The sequence below is a fragment of the Lithobates pipiens genome, unplaced genomic scaffold (genome assembly GCF_037356315.1).
Source record: "Lithobates pipiens isolate NorthernLeopardFrog02 unplaced genomic scaffold, aLitPip1_a1.2 Scaffold_22, whole genome shotgun sequence".
NCBI classification, from domain to species: Eukaryota; Metazoa; Chordata; class Amphibia; order Anura; family Ranidae; genus Lithobates; species Lithobates pipiens.
In genome coordinates, this window is record NW_027507784.1 from 105013337 (window position 1) to 105034576 (window position 21240).

Below are 21240 nucleotides of genomic sequence, written 5' to 3' on the forward strand. Positions count from 1 at the left end.
CCACAAGGTTTAGTGTGTTTATGGGAATGTTTGACTATTCTTCCAGAGCTGCATTTGTGAGGCCATTTACTGATGTTGGATTAGAAGGCCTGGCTTGCAGTCTCTGCTCTAATTCAGCCAAAAGGTGTTCAGGACTCTGTGCAGGGCAGTCAAGTTACTCTACCCCAAACTCGCTCATCCATGTCTTTATGGACCTTGCTTTGTGCACTGGTGTGCAGTCATGTTGAAACAGGAAGGGGCCATGCCCAAACTGTTCCCACAAAGTTGGGAGCATGAAATTGTCCAAAATGTATTGGTATGCTGATGCCTTAAGAGTTCCCTTCGTTTGAACTAAGAGGCCAAGCCCAACCCCTGAAAAACAACCCCACATCATAATCCCCCTCCACCAAATGATGGGCCAGTGCACAAAGCAAGGTCATGGATGAGTGAGTTTGGGGTGGACGAACTTGACTGTCCTGACCTCAACACAAGAAAACACCTTAGGGATGAATTAAAGCAGAGACTGTAAGCCAGGTCTTCTCATTCAGCATCAGTACCTGACCTCACAAATGCACTTATGGAAGAATGGTCAAACATACCCATAGACACACTCCTAGACCTTGTGAACAGCATTACCAGAAGAGTTTAAGCTGTTATAGCTGCAAAGGGTGGGCCAAATGAATTTTGATCCCTATGGACTAAGACTGGCATGCCATTACAGTTCATGCGCATATAAAGGCAGGCGTCCCAAAACTTCGGACACCAGAGAGAGCCACGCTGTACCCGCACCACCAGAGAGGGCCACACTGTACCCGCACCACCAGAGAGAGCCAAGCTGTACCCGCACGACCAGAGAGAGCCACACTGTACCCGCACCACCAGAGAACCTAACTGTACCCACATCACCAGAGAGAGCCACACTGTACCCGCACCACCAGAGAGGGAGCCACGCTGTACCTGCATTACCAGAGTGGGAGCCACGCTGTACCCGCACCACCAGAGTGGGAACCACGCTGTACCCGCACCATAAGAGTGGGAGCCACGCTGTACTCGCACCACAAGAGTGGGAGCCACGCTGTACCCGCACCACCAGAGTAGGAGCCACGCTGTACCCGCACCACCAGAGTGGGAGCCATGCTGTACCCGCACCACCAGAGTGGGAGCCACGCTGTTCCCGCACCACCAGAGTGGGAGCCACGCTGTACCCGCACCACCAGAGTGGGAGCCACGCTGTACCCGCACCACCAGAGTGGGAGCCATGCTGTACCCGCACCACCAGAGTGGGAGCCGCACTGTATCCGCACCACCAGAGTGGGAGCCACGCTGTTCCCGCACCACCAGAGTGGGAGCCACGCTGTTCCCGCACCACCAGAGTGGGAGCCACGCTTTACCCGCACCACTATAGTGGGAGCCGTGCTGTACCCGCACCACCAGAGTGGGAGCCACGCTGTACCCGCACCACCAGAGTGCAGTGTTTTTACTGGCAGCCAGTAAAAAGGTGCACTTTTCTCCTGCCAGTAAATGCCAGTGACAGAAAAAGGTTGCCAGTAAAAACTATGGCTGTAACGCTCGAAAATGCGCATGTGCAGTGCTTGCCCAGGCCATCTGAGTGCCTGCTACAGTGTGTTTGGGCGTTGCCAGCAGGGGGCGGGTCTGGCGAAGGCAATACCTGAATGTGTCGTGTGATGTCTTGGTTCAAGGGAAATGAGCGGAGTGGCCATAGCCACATGTACGGGTCTGCGGGATGGAAGCAAGGCAAGCTGGGATTGGGACTGTCAGTGCTGTTTGGATTGGAGTGGACTGATGGGACCACTTGGCATGTAGCGAGACTGTAACTGTGAGTCAGTAGGGGACGTGTCATGTCGGTGAGGTGTCATCATCTCCTGTGCTGCCATCAGTGTCACTGTGAGAGTCAGTTTGATGTGTGTGTGCCTCCCATTCTAATTTCTTGCCCTCCTGAGTCCTGTCCCTGAGCTACTTACTATATCGAAAATAAAATATGTTTTTTGCCTAATATCTACCTTAAATCATATTGCTAATTGGATATTGTACTTGTTTGTAGCCTAAACACCAAAATCGCACTTAAAACTGTAATTTTGTAACTTTTGGAAATGTCAGTAAAAACTTGGCTGTGCCAGTAAATTTTGGGTGTCGTGTCCCTAAATTTCACATGAGGGAGCCACGTTGTAACCGCACCACTGGAGAGAGAGCCACAGTATCACTGTTGCGGTTTCGCTGGGTCTAGTAAGAGGGCCTGTTGGCCGTTATCCATAATGCCACGTACACACAACCGGACTTTTCAAGGGACAAGGTCCGACAGACTTTCAACGGAGTTCTGACGGAGTTCTGACGGACTTTCCGAATGAACGGACTTGGCCACACACAATCACACCAAAGTTCGACGGATTTGAACGTGATGACGTATGACTGGACTAGAATAAGGAAGTTCATAGCCAGTAGCCAATAGCTGCCCTTGTGTCGGTTTTTGTCTGTCGAACTAGCATACACACGAGCAGATTTCTCGGTAGGAACTGGGTCCGGCGGAGTTCTGGCGGAAAAATTTGAAACATGTTCCATTTCTAAAGTCTGTCAGATTTTTGCAAATCAAAAGTCTGCTGCAGCCCACACACGATCGAATGGTCTGCCGGAATTGTTCCGTCGGACTTTTGATGTTAAAAAGTCTGGTCGTGTATACGTGGCATTACTGTTCCTACGGACTGAGCCATGCCTAACCTGTAATTCTCTAGGCCTTATTGACCACCCCAACATCCCTCTCTGTCCTCCTCCCATGGTGTCCCCTCTTTGTCCTCTTCCCATGGTGTCCCTCTGAATTCCTCCCATGAAGAAAACAGGGCGGATATTAAAAAGGAAGGGGTATGACCTTGACATATTTAAATTAGAGGGTGAGTGAGTTTAGTCAGACCTATGGCAGCACAAAACCTAAATACACCATTTATGGAGACAAAGACAGCAATGACATCCTCACAGAAGTTTTTACCATTCTCTACTCTATCCAAAAATGAGAAGAAAGAAAAAACTTTGTCTAGAGTTAGGATTTAAAGCAGAACTAGACTCTCTCAATATTTATTAAATATTTATATATTAATATAAACATTAAATATTTTAGTCCTTATGCTGCTAGCATTAGTAAATAGCAAAGTATATTATATTTACTTATTTTAAACTTTTTTTTTTAAATTTCAGTTGCTTTCACATACCTTTTGTGTCACTGGGGAAGCTGGGAATCAGTATAGCAGTTGTCGCTATGCTCTATAATCAAATGTGTAGTTCCCTGCAGTTTGTTTACCTTATAGAGATTAAAGAGATTCCCTCCATGGGCTGAAAGGATGTCACTTTTTGTGTAATATCGAAGAAGAGCAGTGTCTTTCCAGAGGGACAGTGGAGTCTTGTTTGGCACATGCCATAAACCCACATTATTGGCATCAATGTCGTAATAGCCGGGATTCTGCGTGCATAAAGAACATAAAAGGGCATATTATATCCATTTACTTGTCCTACTTATGCTGTATGTTTGGTTGATCTGTGCATCACTTTCTTGATCTGGTCATCATATTATTCTACAGTTATTCTTGATAACTTGAAAAGTCCCATGCATGTTCTATTTTTTTTTTTCTGATGCATAAAATGCTATCAAAACTAAGTTATAGCACTGGGAGCAGGGATACATTGTTGTAGTTGTGGCCAAAACAGATATGGTAACTAAATGTTGAAATATAAAAACAGAAGAGTAATGCCCCGTACACACGAGAGGGATTAAGTCTGACAGACCTCCAAAGGAGTTCCGCCGGAGTTCCGGCGGACTTTTCGACCGAACGGACTTGACCACACACCATCACACCAAACTCCGACGGAGTCGAACGTGATGACGTACGACTGGATTCGACGTAGGAAGTTCATAGACAGTAGCCAATAGCTGCCCTAGCGTCGGTTTTAGTCCGTCGGAGTAGCACACACACGAGCGAATTTTTCGAAGGGGACCGGGTCCGGCGGAGTTCCGTCGGGAAAATTTGAAGCATGCTTCATTTCTAAAGTCCGTCAGACTTTAGCGAAGCTAAAGTCCGTTGCAGCCCACACACGATCGGATAGTCTGACGGACTCAGTCCGTCGGAGTTTGGATGTCGAAAAGTCCGCTCGTGTGTACGGGGCATAAGAGGGACTGTCATTTCTGAAATTCTATATAATTTGAACAGAAGGATACTGATAAATCCATTGTATTAGTTCCCCAGAAAAAGACAAAAAAAGTAGTAAATGTTCACTAGCTATTATATTTTAGTATTTGTTACCTTGTAGTCATCACTGGTTGCTCCATCTGCTAAACCAAATGTATTGTAGTTTGCCCAGTTCCCATCTCCCTCTGGGTTGTTTTCATTGTTGCCTTGTTGGCTGGACCAGCGATCACCAACTGTGCACTTTCCATTAAGATTGTTCTCGTGAATACTGGCTACTAAGGTCCAGCCTCCACCATCAGTAGTCATGTCACAGAAGGTCTGGTACGAAATGCCATGCTCAGTAGTCAAGGTATAAATCCCATCTGTCATCACAGAAATAATCATGATTCATTGCACTATATTTTATTATTTGTCTCATATCACCCAAACCATCTTACCTGCTCCTCCCAAGACCTCCTGTTCTCTAGTTTCCTTGTTTCCTCCTTCCATGCCCACCTCTAGGACTTTTCCAGAGCCTCTTTCATCTTCTGGAACTCCATATCCCAACCTGTCCAGCTATCTCCTACTCTAAACACCTTTAGCTCACTCTTTCACAGTGTATACTGTATGTGTTTATGTTTCTTGAATCTCACCTCTCCCATTATTGTCATACTGATGGATTTCCTTGCAGCTTCTGTGCCTTTCATACTCGATGTTGGGGTGGAATGTATTTAGAATGTTGCTTGATTGTTCCTCATTCCAACATGCCAAGAGATTTAAGATGTTTTGTTTCTTCTGAAGACTGGAGATATTATCTAAAGGAACATAACATTAAAAGAGAATTATATTATTATATTATTGTTTTTCTTTTTAAATCATGCTGTATCTGTCTCTCACTGACTCTAACACTGAGAACCAAACATTCAAACACCGCAGATCACTCTGTTCTCACAGCCAGTCACCGGCTGTCTGCTCCCCCCCCCCCCCCCAAGCTCACTGGAATGTTGGGCTGTGGAGGAGGCAAGAGCAGCTGGCACAGCCTCTCAGCAGCGGCTGAGCTGGGTGCCGGTCCAGGCATGTGGTCATGATTTTTCCTTAGCCTCTGGGACATCAGCCAACAGTGGGCTTCATCCCGCTGACTGCTGAAAACAGGTCACAGGAGTGCAGAACTAATTGCATTCCTGTTATCCACAGGAGAGGTGCAGCCAAACAAGCTTTGGCTGTCCTTCTCCTTTAGAGTCACAATGTTGTATTTTATCAGTTATGTAATAATATAATTGAAATATATTTTTTGTACAGCAGGCCTTTGCAACCCTTTTACAGTCAAGGAACTGTCAGGGCTGGCTTAGCCCTTCCTTCTCTGGGCTGGCTGCTCAGCTGTCAGCTAATTGCCAGCTCTCATCTCTCTCCACAGTTACCAGCTGTTCCTGATCATGCTCGTCTGACCTGCCTACTTAAAGCTGTCCAGCTCACTTCACCTCTGCCTTCGCCTTGGTCAAAAAAAGGCCTGGTGTACAAAAAAATATATTTTTTGTACAGCAGGCCTTTTCAACCCTTTTACGGTCAAGGAACTGTCAGGGCTGGCTTAGCCCTTCCTTCTCTGGTCTGGCTGCTCAGCTGTCGGCTAATTGTCAGCCCTCATCTCTCTCTACAGTTACCAGCCGTTCCTGATCATGCTCTTCTGACCTGCCTACTTAAAGCTGTCCAGCTCACTTCACCTCTGCCTTGGTCACATCACAAGAAACCATCTCCTGCGGTTCAGTTTAAAGACTGGCTTGCTGACATCCCTTCTGGCTCCTTATCCTGCTTGCTGTTGCTCTACTTGGATCCCTGACTTCTGGCCTGGCTGATTACCCGATCTGGTTATTGAACTCTGGCCTGGCTGACTACTCTATCCGGTTACTGGACTCAGCTTTGACTACGCTTTTTCTATTTACCTTTTTATTTTTATTTAATAAACAAGTGTGATTTAATTGTACTTCTGTCTCGGTCTGATTCATGGTTTCTGACAGGAGCCCTTGAAATAATGTTTGGGTCTCAGGGAATCTCTACACAATATTATTTTATCTACAGCTCATGACTTATGCGGCATACACATACACACGGTTGGATTTTCAGATTGTTGACGGGAAAGTCAGACCGTATGTATGCTGCATTGAATGTCTGATAGCAGGTTCTCAAATTTTCCACCAACAAAACTTTTTTATTAGAAAGTCCTATCATGTGTACACAAGTCCGTCGGACAAAAATTCACACATGCTCGGAATCAAGCAGAAGGAGCCGCACTGGCTATTGAATTTCCTTTTTCTCGGCTCGTCGTACGTGTTGTAAGTTACTGCGTTCCCACGTTCGTAATTGTTGGCCAACATTTGTGTGACCGTGTGTATGCAAGACAAGATTGAGCCAACAACCTTCGAACAAAAATCCACGGTTTTGTTGGTGGAAAGTCCAATCGTGTGTACGTGGCATTACAGTATTAGCATGATCCGTAAGTTGTGGAAAGTTTAAAATAAAAGAAAAAAAAATGTGGCATAGCTTGGGTATTGGACACCCAGAGCAGGTCACTTTTGTGCAAAAATGAAAGCTGCCTATAAAGTGCCCCTTTAAACCATAATGACTGATTGTCATAGACTGGAAATGGAAAGGGCAAACTTTTTTTAAACAACTTGGATGCAAAAGCGAAACTCATTACAACTGAAACACTGATCAGTTTTTAAACCGACTGGCTGCCATGGCAACGATTTTTAACATCAAGTTTACTGTACGTGATAGGCAGCATGAAGGGCATTTAGCATCAGAAGCAGATGTTCTAAAATCCCAAATTTTCTGACAAAAGAGTATGAACTGGTTAGATCTACAGCATTGTCTAAATGTAACAGATAGGCAGAGCTCTCTCTATTCATCTCACTGTTTTGTTTTCAAGTTTTAAATATTTCTTGATCATATCACAATCATATGGAAAGCTAAAAGTATAACGGAAGGCAAAACGTTTTTTGGTTTTTTTTTGGATAGCGTGGACAGGGATAAGAACCCCTGTCTGTTTTTATTGCTGTCTTTGCCCCTGTTAGGGAAATTCATTCACTCTGTTTGTTCTGCTTACCATTATCATTGAAAGTAAAAGAAAATCACAGATTTTTTGTTGTCCCCAGAAAAGTGGTAGAGGGTAATCCTTCCAATAGAGACACTAGTTCTAGTGGCCTCAGGGTCCCCAATGGATTCCCTTCATTTGCAAGGATTTCCTGTTTTGGCTATAGGAAAGAAAGTGAAGGCAAATCTCTCCAATGTGGTAAAGATGGCAAAACACAAGCCAACAGGGGTTATAACCCTCCCTTACGCCATCCAAAATGAAAAAAAAAAAAGTTTTGCCTACAGTATTACTGAAACTAAAAGCAAAACTTTTTTTTAAATTGAATTGGATCATTTCCTAGCTTATAACCAAACAAGAAGTGAGGGGAAATCCCACCAAAGTGATGGGAACCCTGGTTGCACCCAGGATTCCAGGAGTTAGTGATCCAATTGAAATATTTCCCTTCTATTCCTCTTTTGGAGACGAAATTTGGAATTTTCTTTTAGTTTCACTTCCAGTGAAAACGGAGGCACAAATGGTAATAAAAACAGACAGGTGTTCTAATCCATCTCCACCCTATCCAAAACTAAAAAGAAATATATATCTTTTTTATTTTAAATATTTTATTTATTTCAAAAAGAGAATCTCAAGACATCTTTCATACATCATCAAAATAACAAAATAACATAATAAACATACCCCTCCAACCAGATAATGGTTACATTTAAAATTTTAATTTTATTCATAAACACAATAAGCCACTTATTTCTCCAAGTATTCATCTCCCTTTGGTCATGCATTTAAGGACTCAGTCTAATAGTATATTCATAAAACGGTATCTAGCTCTTTCTTTCCCTTTCAATTACCCCTACTAACAAACATATGACAAGAAAAAGACAAAAACACAAACAAAACACAAAAAAAGGAACCCCTCCTCACCCCATAACATCCCCCCTCTCTCCCCTCTGACTCCCATCTTCCAGAATATAACACTCCTCTAATCTGATCAAATTTGCCGCCTCCTCTCCCTTCTCAACTGTTAGAGCCCTCATCCATGAGAGTCCCTCCCTCTTTTGAATTAATGAAGAGGGTCCATGCAGACCATGTTTTCAGATAGGTCTCTCTTTTCTGTCGAGCTGTCCATATCAGGTCTTCCATTTGATTCAATTCCTCTATCCTCTTAAGCCAGAGTCCCACTGATGGGGGTTGATTTTGCTTCCAAGTATGGGGTATACATACTTTGGCCGCATTCAAAAGATGGCATACTATAGAAATTCCTTATATCTCTTAGCTGGTATTTTAGAATTGTGTAAAATAAAGAAGGCCGGATCTTCAGAAATATTTTTTGCCTAGTTATACTTAAATTTATAGCATGTTCTAGTGAAGGCTATTTTGTTGAACAAACTACATAGTAGTAATGTTTTAACAATGTAAGAGTTACTCAGTAACACCTTCAATTACTTGGTGCCAACTTGCTCCAGTGCAGAGAGCAAATTCCTGAATGTCTTCTGCCTGTGACAATATTGAACTACATTTTCTGTTTTAAGAATACTTAAAGCCCAAAGATTTTGCTTTTAGAGAGAAGGGATAAAACCCCTGTTATGGTTCTTTTGCATCCCCTTCAACAGATTTTCCTTCAGTTGTGTCCTATAAACAGGAAGTATAAGGAGCCTGGGCCATGTAGAAGTGATAGGGTGGCTTTATAGCCACCCAAATCACTCCCAACAGAATGACAGGTGTGTTTTTTAAAAGCCTTGTTACCAGCTGTCATTCAAAATAAGCGATAGGCTAAGTTATTCGTACTGATAACTGTTTTGTAATGTTGATTTTTTTAATAAAAAAATTCTGTAAAAAAAAAAAAACCTATAGGCTAATTACTTGCTTTACCAGCTGCCATTGGTAGACAAGTGGTTAAACAGCTGTGACTGTAAGATGCTTGAACATATGTACTTTTTTTTACTGGTACTGACAGATCTTCTAGATAACCCCAGGGCTCCCAGAACTGTCTATGTTAACACCATCTGTTTATGTTAACCAGGTTGTGTTCTCTGTCCCTGCTTTCCTCCTTCACCCCCCACCCTAACTGCGGCTGTGTGTGGATTCCCCAGTTCACCCTCCCCTCTCTTTCTGGCAAGCAGCCTGTGAGCTGCAGGGGGAACTGATGATTGCGCTGCAATGAACATGGGAATTGTAGTCCAGGGAAGCGCCATTCTGCAGAGGGGAACCCAGGAGCCAGGAGAGCCATGCAAAGTAGGAGGAGAGAGCAGAAAATATGGAATGCTACTAAATAAAAAATGGATAAAGTACCTTCGTCCTAACATTGGATAGAACATTGGCAATTGAAGAGGCAATATGAACTTTCATGGTGCAGTATAGACATACACAGTTGTAATACAAAAATATATATTTATTAAACAAAACATAATTGTTAAAAACAAGGAGGAGAGAGCAGACTTTTCCTGGGTTCTTGGAAGATCTTGTGTGGGGGGACCTGCAAGAGGATAGACCTGCAGCTTTACCTGCCTATGCCTACTTCAGAACTGGAGAGACCTGTACTGGGGAGCAGAGACCAGAGACAGAGCCACTATGGACTGGAACTGGAGAGACCTGTGCTGGGGAGAAGAGACCAGAGACAGAGCCACTATGGACTGGACCTGGAGAGACCTGTGCTGTGGTGCAGAGACCAGAGACAGAGCCACTATGGACTGGACCTGGAGAGACCTGTGCTGTGGCGCAGAGACCAGAAAGAAGTCACTGAGGATCAGATTTGCTGAGGACTAAGCCACCAAGGGTTGGGTCCCTGAGCACAGCAGACCACCAAGCATTCAGGACAGGATTCTCTGTGTGTCCAGATTGGGGAGCGGATTCGACTGTGCTTGTCCCATTACTGTCTCCAGTTAATGCCAGTAGTAGAGCCAACAATCATCCACTGCCTACATTTTAAAGAGACAGCAACACATGCACCACTGTACTGATGGGTCCAAACATTAGCTGGCATAAATGTAGAAAAAAGAAGCCAGGTACATTTACCACCATCCCCAAGGGTACCCTTCTCAAAAAATTGTGTACACCCACCCAATGTTAGAGGTAACATTTCAGAATGCATTTTGGGATACTTTTTTGGTTGGTCATTGCTGAGAGTTACATTGGAACTTTTCTTTTTGATCTTAACACTTTTTATGGTTAGGCTATTCTTCATTAGCACTGTGTACATCAACTAATGTGGGTTAGCGTTAATGTGGTCTAAGTTAATTGTCATATTTAAAGCTAGTACTCATGTTATTTAGGCAAACATTCTCTAATATATATTTTTTACATGAATATTGGTTTGCGCATTGCGTTATTCTTGCCTTGCCAAAATACATTTATCTACCATCAAGTTTCTTGTGGCCTATTTTCTGTCTACTAGAGTACAATGAGTCCTGGCAGAACAGAGAACCCATTATACCAAGCGGTTCCTGGGGGGTAAGCATTACATAAGACTTGACATGTTTGGTATCTATTTATTGGACTTGAGTCGCTCTGATTAGAACGGTTCCATTGCACAGAGCGGGACGCGACTTGTCAGGCAGCTAAGTCGCCTGATGGGTCGCCCCTGTGTGAACCGGCTCTGAAGGGAGGTGATGGGCAGTGCAGATGACAGGTCTCTCTCATGCTGGCCAGACATGGCCAATCCTGATGACCACCCAAGCCCTCCCTTCATTGTCCATTAGCTTTATTTCTATTATAGGGAGTACACAGTGGTGACTGTAGGAACAATATATATGGGGGGCACCGAGGATACCATAGTCAAAACTGGGGGGGGGGGGGAATGATCATTTTTCATGTTATAACTACTTGAAGTCCAGTGACATACTGGAAAATATAGTGTATATACTGTAGGAATGTGGAAAAGAAAAAAACCACGGATAAAAATGTGGCCAAAATGGGGCTAAACTGTAACTATAGCAAGCCATTCAAGATCTAAGCTAAATCAATAAGGCCTTCACCATTACAAATTGGCAGCATTGTCAAACTGCATTCCCTATAATGTGTGGACCTCATTCAACTGCTATAAATCTCAATGCCTATACCTTAAATAATGATATATTAAATATCAGGAATAGACGTCTCCCTGAAAATCTCCACAGAAATATACTTCTGCATCCACTAAGATTCAGTTTAGCAGCAATCCATCCATATAATGTACATGGTACACAAAGGAAGGAAAAGAAAATGAGTGCATCCTAATAGGCTTGTCAGTAGAAAGCAGATACTTTATTCCTGATCTTATATCAATTTACTGCAACCTAACATGACAGCATGGAGTAAGGGCCGGTTCATACTGCTGCAATGTCAGAGAGTGGATGTGATTTGCACCTCACTGCAGTGAAAATCACATGCAATCTCTGTGCGATGCGATTTCAGCCTAAAAGATTGTATGGCTGAATTTGCATCAAACTCGCACAGGACCCTTTTTTGTCCGCAGCAGAAAGCACGCATGCGATCCAATTCTTGTCTGAGTTTGTAGATCGCACTGTGATTTGCAAACTGATTTGGGGGTGTTATTAACTTTAATTGACACTCCCAGTAGTGGGCATAGGGCAGTGTGAATTACCGCCTGGAAACATGCGATGCGGGAACCTGCAGTGGATTTGCAGAGTTCCTGCATTGCAGCAGTGTGAACCGGCCCTAATTGGAGAAATAAATGGTTTAAACATATAGTACATCCATAGATACCCAGGCAATGCCGTTTGTGACTTCACTAGAGTCCTGTGTTTCTTATCAATGACATAAAATACTGTTGCTCTACTTTAGTGATAAAATAATGTTATCTCTCCACATTTCAAACACATCATAGTGAATACCTCAATACAGCAAAATAAGATAAGGGGAGAGAGAAGCTGCCACTGACTCTTATCTTAAGTCAGAGGTACAAACTAACCTCTTCAGTCACTATGGAGGGTGACTGCACTGTTACTAAGTTAACCCCTATGGGTTCCCAGCTTTTATTCAGAACTAGTTTTGTTTACTGTTACAGAGATTACCACTAAAACTGATCCTCACTTTTCACTGATCCATTACCTTGTACATTGATGTTCATCTGGTGTTGCTGATGTCCCCTCAGGCTCACTTATCATATTTCCTGCTGCTTTCTGCTTGTTTCCCCATTGGTGCTGTAGTTCAGAAGCTAGAATGGGTATGCCTGATGTCACCTCACTGACATAGTGACAGCTGTCTGCAGATCCCGTACAATAACAGCTAGCAGAGAAACGAGCAGTGGGGACACAGCAGGCATAGGAAGGTCTGCTCTCCCTCTGATGTCCCTCAGACAACACTCAGGCAGTGCAGAAAAGTCGGGCACGGGCCTCAGAAGAAGAGGATCACACACAGCACTTCCTCTCCAAGAGCATGTCACCGGAGCAGAGGAGGAGGTGGGTGGAGCTAAGCACTTGGCGCGGAGGAGGAGAAACTTAAACCTTGCTAAGCTGTGAATGCTGGGCCGTCTCAGCCTCCTCCTGTGTCTGTGTGTCTGACGTCACTGGTTGCTACACGCTAGGCGGCAGGTGGCTAGCAACCAGTTTGGAAATCTTACTTGAGAGACCCAATTTGTGCCTGTGTCAGCTATGTGGCTGCCAGAGGAAGATGAGGGGCCACGGGAAACCGCTGCACCAAAAAAAATAAGGCATTTCTGTCACTGAAACCGGCCCACTGAGCCATCGGCCCACCGGGAAACTCCCGGTAGTCCCGATGGCCAGTACATGCCTGCTGAAGGGCTACCCTGTCCTCTTCATGCTGCTGAACTTCCGGCACTGTGCGGATTAACAGCTTTGAGTGTAATCAGTGAAACAATATTTCTTGATGAAAGAGAGAGCAGGAGGGGTGTGTCCCTGTCAGATCATCCTAATGTTTCTTTTACAAGGCCGTTTACATGTAGCCAGATGATTCCAGTGGCAAGAATCAACAAATGCCCGAGGAAAGCAAACAGTAGCGGCTGCTGAGCCATTTTAAAAGAATTCTAGGCTGACAGTGGTTAGCTGCAGTTAGGGAAGGATGTCTGAACTTAGACACAGCTGACCGAGTCCAGACTTGGACATTCATCCATAACCACAGCTATCCACTCTGTGTGCAGCTATGCGAACAAGGGTGGCAACTGTCAGGCTGTCAATATTTTAACCACTTAACCTCCGGGAGATTTACCCCCCTTCATGACCAGTCTATATTTTGCAATACAGCATTGCGTTACTTTAACTGATAATTGCACGGTTATGCAATGCTGTACACAAATAAAATGTATGTCCGTTTTTCCCACAAATAGAGCTTTGTTTTGGTGGTATTTGATCACCTCTGCGGATTTTATTTTTAGCGCTATTAACAAAAAAGACTGACAATTATGAAAAAAAGAAAAATTTATTCTGCTACATATTTTTGGTAAAAAAATCCCAATAAGCGTATATTGATTGGTTTGTGCAAACGTTATAGCATCTGCAAATTTTGGGATATTTGTATTTTTTTTTATTTTTTTACTAGTAATGGCGGCGACCAGTGTCTGTGATATTGCCGCGGACATTCTGACACCAACTGACATATTTTGGGAAAGAGTGACACTAATACAGCGATCAGTGCTAAAAAATGCACTGTACTAATAACGCTGACTGGGAATGGGGTGATCAAAGGGTTACCTTTGTGCCTAGCCAATGTTTTACTATACTGTGTGAGGTGTTTTTACTAAGGGAAGAGATGGAATTCCATCCTTTCCTTCCTGTCAGAATGGCGATCTGCCTTGTTTACATAGGCAGACCGCCGCTCTGTCTCCCTGCCTAACAATTGCTGGGTACCGGAGGACATTGGGTACTGTGCACCTGGTGATCGGCTTCTGCTGTCTGTATTCAGATCCTAAACAGTCGGATCATGTATATACTGGGGCAGTAAAACTACTATAGGACTCACCTTAAGTGGTTAAATAGGCTGAGCAGCCATTGCTATTTGAGTGCCCCAGTCATTCCAGCTGCAAGAATCCGCTGGCTGCATGTAAACAACTGTGTGAAGAAGGTGTTTGTGCAGCTCAACCCAGAGATCTGAAGTTATCAACACACACAGCCCCAGAAGTTCAGCATCAGGAAGAGGACAGGGCAGCCCTGCAGTGAAACTTTCTACAGAAATGTAACTAAATGTAACTAAAGTTGTAGATAAAAAATGTTTTTAGCTAAACTTGAGCTTTAGGTGTACGTAATGTCAGTACAGTTTTCTATTTACTTTAAAGAAGGAGTCTAGCCTAAGCTCGTTTGGCTGCGCCTCTCCTATGGGTCACAGGAGTGCAATTAGTTTTGCACTCCTGTGACCCGTTTTCAGCAGAGAGCGGTCTGAAGTCCACACTCTGCTGACGTCACTGGAATCAGTCCAGGCACGACAATGGAAGTCCACCAGGTGCCTGGACTGATAGCTGTCTCATCCTCATGGCAACTGCTGGGACTGCCGCTCCCTGCCCCTCCACAGCTCAGTGCTCCAGTGAGCGTGGAAGAGCAGAGAGGAGAGCTGCTGATTGACGGGCAGCAGCCCTCTGCTCAGGGAGCTGAGAGAACCAAGCCATTGGCGGTGTTCAATGGCTCCGTTCTCAGTGTTGAGACGCAGAGGCACAGATGCTGCATCAGACTGATGCTGCATCCACCCAGGTAAGTATGATTATGGGAAAAAACTGATTCCCATACTTCTCTTTTAAGTCAGTGGTCTCCAAACTGTGGCCCGGGGGCTAGATACGTCCGTTTGCTTGAATTTATCCGGCCCTTGGAGCACTATTTCATCCACTGATACTAACATAAGGGCATAATTCCCCCCACTGATACCAATGAAGGGGTGTAATTCCTCCCAATGACACCAACGATGGGGTCCAATTCCTCCTAATGACCTCAATGATGGGGCATAATTCCTTCCACTGACACCAATGATGGGGCGCAATTACTTCCACTGAAATATGAAAATTGACTTTCAATAAATTTTTTCCCACTGACATCAAAACCTTTTCTACCCCCAATGGCCAAAGTTCAGCCCCCCTAAAGTCTTCAGGACAGTAAACTGGCCCTTTGTTTAGAACGTTTGGGGACCCCTGCTTAAGATGGAAATTGTTAAAACACCAGTCAGGTTTATTTATTTTGCGGTCTGTGTCCCATGTGAGAGATTTACCTTCACTTTCTATGCTGGACATACAACAGGATGTAAGAGGTCATCTCACCAAAGTGAAGAAAAATCCCCTTGTAGACAGTTGTCCCCAGACAAATGTCATAAATTGTATATTTACCCTCACCTCCTGTTGTGCAGTTGTAAAAGTTTACATTTTCTCTCACTTGGTAACAGTAACTAGAGCAGTGACAGCAATAAAAAACCTGACTTTTTTTTTTTTTTTTTACTTTCACACTTCATCTTCAACTAAAGGAAAGACTTGATTATTAAATTAAATACAGTTTAGGGCATGTTCACACTATCACAATGTGTGTTGTGGTGTTTTGTGCAGCAAAAAATGCAGCATTACCAATTTTTCTCATGCATTAGGGCTGATAAGTGCATTACAGCTGATTGGTCCACCTAATGCTGCGCACTGCAACACGTCTCAATGCATGGAAATTGCATTGCAGTTATAGTATTTGTATTGTGGTTAAAGGACTTTAATATTTACTTACCACAAGCAGCAGCCTTTCCCTCAGTAAATAGCAGTCCAAACAAAACCACAATGTGCAGCAACATCTTTCATCTGGCAGTGTTGTAACTATCAATGATCTATAACAAATAAAGTGCTTTAAATACATACACATATATTACATGGATACATGCATGGAGACAGTTTTGAGGTTTGTTATATGAAATGCTCGGGATCTGCACTTTTCCAAGTGCATCAAAGAAAAAAAGTGTGCAAAGTGTTACAGTGATTTTCTTTAGAAAGCTGCTACAGCCCAAGTTGAAAAGCCTGCCCCCTGATTGAATGCTGTAGAGAAGGCTCATAGTCCTCTGGAAGCAGTGGTTTCTCTGCAGCATTCCAAGTCAGAGCTAGGTCTCTCCAATCAGCAGGGAGTATGAACTTTGCCGATTGCAGAGCTATAGATCTGACTCAGGGATGTGCCAGATCTCTGCATAGAAACCACGTCTTACAGAGGACAAGGGTCCTTCTCTGCAGGATGCAGTCAGGGGACAGGCTTTTTTACTCAGGCCGTGGCCACTTTCTAAAGAAAATGAACTACACACTGTCTGGTTTCAGTGCTGCTCACCTACATGGCTATAAAATTGGGATGAGCAGCTCTGTCTGTTCGGCTGCTCAATTCCCATAGAAATGAATAGGCTCCTTGCAAGCAGCACCTGGTGGCTCCAGTCACTTAATGACATGGCCCATCCATGATCTATGGGTGTAGGCACCTGTAAAAATGAAGCCTAATGATTTGCAATTAAATGTAGAGCCCATTGCATAGTTATCTTCCTCTCCATTATTATAGAAATCTGTAGTTGACACATTATTTTTCACCATGGTGAAAAAGGTAAAGTTGTTTTTGGCATAATCACTTTGGGGCCATGAAATATAAGCACCGAAAAAATGTAATTGAGTAGATCCAAAAATTAAAAGTATAACATCAAAGCATAATTTATAACACAAAAAATTAACCCCCCCACCCCCGTTTAAGAAAATAAGAGTAGTTGCCTCCAGTTGATACACAAACAACAGTATGAGCAAACAAGCAGGACAAAACTCTGGATAGCCGCACACTGGAAAAATACTTCAAATCCCATCTTTAATTGAAACAATGTGGGTCACATCAAAACAAAATCAAAAAATCCACAGCAAAAGGAATAACAGGGTACAGGAAAACTGACGCGTTTCGCACCGTAATCAGTGATATTCATAGCTAATACACAAACAACAGTACTAACTTTCCCAACTACATCCAAAATATAAAAAAAATGTTTCAATGGAACTTAACATAAATTTTTTTTTACTTTAGCCTAACCTTTCAATAAGTAATGCTTAATCTTTTGGTACCACTAAACCTACCCTTTAAAGTGGTTGTAATCCACAGTCAATCACAGAACTTTGAACTAAGCACATATATCTGCAGTGTTTACTTATCTCTCGCCAAAGCCCTGAGTGTTGTTTCTCTCTGTTGCTTTGTTCTTCTGTTATCTTTTCTTCTGTCAGCTTGAGTCACTTCTGAGAAGTTTTTCCAGCATGTGAGATAAAATTTGTGCCCGGGGGGAGATATGCACACAGCTTGTCTATTCAGAATAGAACTCTGCATGAATACATCCCTCCTTCCTCTGCCTATGTGAAGAGGTGTTTCCCTTTCTTCCAATCAGCTCTCACACAGGGTTTAAGAGCTGTATTTGCCATTCTACACCCACTCCTCTGTACTCCTCACAGATACATAATGCTTTTATCACAAATCTGCACCTTTGAAGGGGTGTAGACAAGAGAGTACTGCAGGTAAACTTATGTAGGAGGGCTTATTTCATCTTTGTCTACTGCTTAAGGCTATTCACTTCACTGGGTATATGTGAGGGTTTACATCCCCTTTAACTTGAAGATACCCCTTAACCTTTAAGCTGCATTAAAAAAAACAAAAATAATGTTTGATGGCCCATGGCATTATGACCCAAATTTGGGGCACTTGCCTGTGGATCACCCCCTTTTGAGACGATATACTGCAACTATATGACAGGCTTGTGGGTGATTGATTCCCCAACTGGTCCCAAATTACTGTACGTCTAATGCTGCCATGTTCCTATAAACAAATAATTTCCTTACTGCTGTTCGATTTGTAATAGCCAGACATTGGCAACAGACCGAGCCACCATTGCTGGCTGGATGAGCTTGTAAAATAGACAGAACTGACCATCTGGAACACACAATAGTCTGGGAAAAAGACAGAACAGAGGCATACCGGCTCACGTGGTCAGTATGGTCCTATTTTCACTATTCCTCTTAATTTACATCCTTAATATCAGGTGGGGCTTGAGTCTTTGGCTACTTCCTGGATCCATGTTTGCATTCCTCCTTTTCCTTCCTTACCCTTTTTTTAAAATATTTTTTTATTCTTTCCTTCCTCTTGCCTTTCATATCTATCCAAGCTTCTTCCCACTCATCGGTCAATGAGACGACTGCCCCATTATGTCCACACTACTACAATTTCTTTTCAGAGGGGGTCTCCCCTCGTTTACACCTGTATTGGATACAATGCTGGGCTACCACATGTTAGATGAAACTTTGTGGTTTCTTACATGTATGATCTTAAATATCCTTCTCATGATTCTAATGTGCTATTTGGAGTTACATTTACTGCAGGGCGGTGGCCCCTCTGTGTAGAATCATGTACAGTTACACGATTCTGCACTTCTGGGTCTGGGGTGCGCACGCCAGCTGCCAGTGACTGGCTCCCACTGTGTCCAATCATTGGGTCAGACGGATGCGATGTCTGCCAGGACTCGCTGATCATTCGAGGCACAGGCAGAATGGCGATCTGTAAACAAGGTAGATTGTTGTTCTGTGACCAAGGGAATGCAGTTATCTTGTCTTTCTGCTAAGCAGGAACACGGATCTCTGCCTTCCCACTGTACAAGTGGGAACTGTACCCTCCACACAGGTAGCAAGTACTCATTTAACCCTTTTAACACATTTAACCCTTTCATAGCCCCTGATGTTAACCCCTTCCATGCCAGTGTCATTAGTACAGTGACAGTACTTTTTTTTTTAGCACTGTATTAGTGTCACTGGTCCCCAAAAAGTGTCAAAAGTGTTAGTTAGGTGTCCATTTTGTCTGCCACAATTTTGCAGTCTCGATATAAGTCACCGATCACCGCCATTACTAGTAAAAAATAAATAAATAAAAATTCCACAAATCTATCCCATAGTTTGAAGACGCTATAACTTTTGTGCAAACAATATATGCTTATTGGGATTTTTTTTTTAGGTGCAATTGTGCATTATAATACATTTTTGTTTTTGGTTCAATACAGTTTTAACCGAATCCCTCAAAACATAACTCTTAATCCTAAGATACTTTTAAACTAGTGGCAGCTGGTGCTCAATTTTTTTGTGGGGGGCGGCAAACAAACCCACCCCCCCGTCACTCGATCGAACGCATGCTCGTCCGTCCGCCCACCCGCCAGCCCCACACTTACCCCATCCAGGTCACGGCTTTGGCGGCATCCCCCCTGCATATCCTCCTGAGTCCCGGCGGTCGCTTCTCCTCCCGGCCAATTGGGTCTTAGGACTCCCGGACAATCAGGTCTTAGGACTCCTGGACAATTGGGTCTTAAGACCCGCTTCTTGATTGGCTGGGAGGAAAAGCAGGAAGACATTAGTGAATATTGATTCACTAATGTCACGCTAGTGGGTGGGCTAGGGGTGCACTGCTCTGCACTCTGAGCTCACCCTATTTGAAGCCAGTTAGAGCCTCAGTCTTTAATCATGTGTTTCATAAAAAAAATAAAAAACATTGAAATGCATGCATCAAGTGCCCTGCATGGATATTAGGGGCCAGGCACACGGATTAGGGGGGTGGCGCCCCTGTGCCCCTTATGAGTGGAGGAGGTTCAGCCTGGGTGAAAAAGATTAAAAGTCAGCAGCTACAAATACTGTAGCTGCTGACTTTTAATATTAGGACACTTACCTGTCCATGGAGCCCGCAATGTGGGCCCCCCCCCCCGGCGATCTTCAGATCGACTCACAGGTGCTGCTGCCACATTCCTGGTAAGGGAACCTGGCAGTGAAGTCTTTTGGCTTTACAGCTGGTTCCCTACTGCGCATGCGGGAGAAGGAGGAGGGGGGCCACAACCCCTATCTCTGGAAGTGGGAAAGAGGACTTGTCAAAAACAGGTACCCATTCCTCCCTCCCCCCGAAAGGTGCCAAGTGTGGTACCGGAGGGTAGAGGAAGCGTATAAGCAGAATAAGCAGAAGTTCCACTTTTGGGTGTAATGTACCCCCAAATGTAAGCTTCTCTCTACCCTGAAGAATATCCAATAACCATAACCTAAATTAACCCCCAAAACAAACTCATTGAAAATAAAAAAGCTTACTATGCTGAATTGGCAGATATAACACTAAGAATATGAATACCGGGTAAAAGATTTCATAAACTGAAATCTGTTATACCCAAAACTCCACAGCTTAATCTAAATATCACGGGAGAGAAGCAAAGACATTTTAACAAAAAATATAATTTGAAATAAGAAAAAAGAGAAAATGAATTTATTTCTTACCTGCTGATATTGCTTGCTTACTTGAAGCCCTATTATGCCTGTCTGCTATTTCCAGAATGACACAACACCTTGTAAATGAACACCAAATTCCCTCTGTTCATTAACATGATGATCAAGAAACAATGGTTGAATAACTGCATAACTGCTGTTGTAAGGACATTCCTAATTATGCTCCATATTTAGGTATATACATTGGAATACCTTGTACCATTAAAGAGGAGCTCCAGGCTCCTTCAGAAAAAAAAAAAAGTCAGCAGCTACAAATACTGTAGCTGTTGACTTTTAAAATTAGAGCCCTTACTTGTCCAGGCATCCAGTGGTGCCCTTACCCAAACTGATTCTTTAATCGGCTATCAGGTGCTGGAACCGTCATCTTGACAAAGGGAAACTGGCAATGAAGCCTTTCTGCTTCACAGCCGGTTTCCTAGTGCGCTGCGCTTTGTGAATGGGCCACAGTCTTCTGGGACCTGTGAAGTGTCCCAGAATGCTGCAGAGGAAGGGTGGGGGGGATGCAAACTTTGGGCTCAGTTTGTGGCAGCTTTTAGTGTGCATGGACACATTGGCTAACATGGAGGGAAGTTTCAGGGCAGAGAAAAATTTAAGCTCAAAAAAGTTCAAACACCTGAGGAGCAGCTTCTTTGAGCTGCAGTGTGCATGAGCTCTTACACAAACCTGTACATTTTTTGCTTTGTACAAATTACTACTATGTTTGTATATCAATAATTCAGATACCTGTTGGCCCCAAACTATACAATAGTAACCAACAATGGCCTTGTGTTTATATGCAGGGGAATACTAGACTAAACATG

The 21240-nt window shown here is 43.6% G+C and overlaps 1 protein-coding gene across 4 annotated transcripts in view; it reads right to left on the reverse strand.

The window, feature by feature from the left end:
• Window positions 1-20523, reverse strand: part of LOC143924028 (intelectin-1-like) — a 65137-nt gene extending 44614 nt beyond the window's left edge. The window contains exons 1-5 of one of the 4 annotated variants that reach the window (XM_077448051.1): window positions 20432-20523; window positions 15870-15966; window positions 4802-4963; window positions 4284-4531; window positions 3287-3445 (exon numbers count right to left, since the gene is read on the reverse strand). In XM_077448051.1, the coding sequence (XP_077304177.1) occupies window positions 3287-3445; window positions 4284-4531; window positions 4802-4963; window positions 15870-15933 (633 nt within the window). In that variant the 5' untranslated portion in view covers window positions 15934-15966; window positions 20432-20523. Of the gene's footprint in view, window positions 1-3286; window positions 3446-4283; window positions 4532-4801; window positions 4964-12279; window positions 12314-15869; window positions 15967-17227; window positions 17435-20431 lie in introns of those variants that run through there. The other 3 variants (XM_077448053.1, XM_077448052.1, XM_077448054.1) reach the window with 3 other exon arrangements.
• Window positions 20524-21240: the final 717 nt, after the last annotated feature.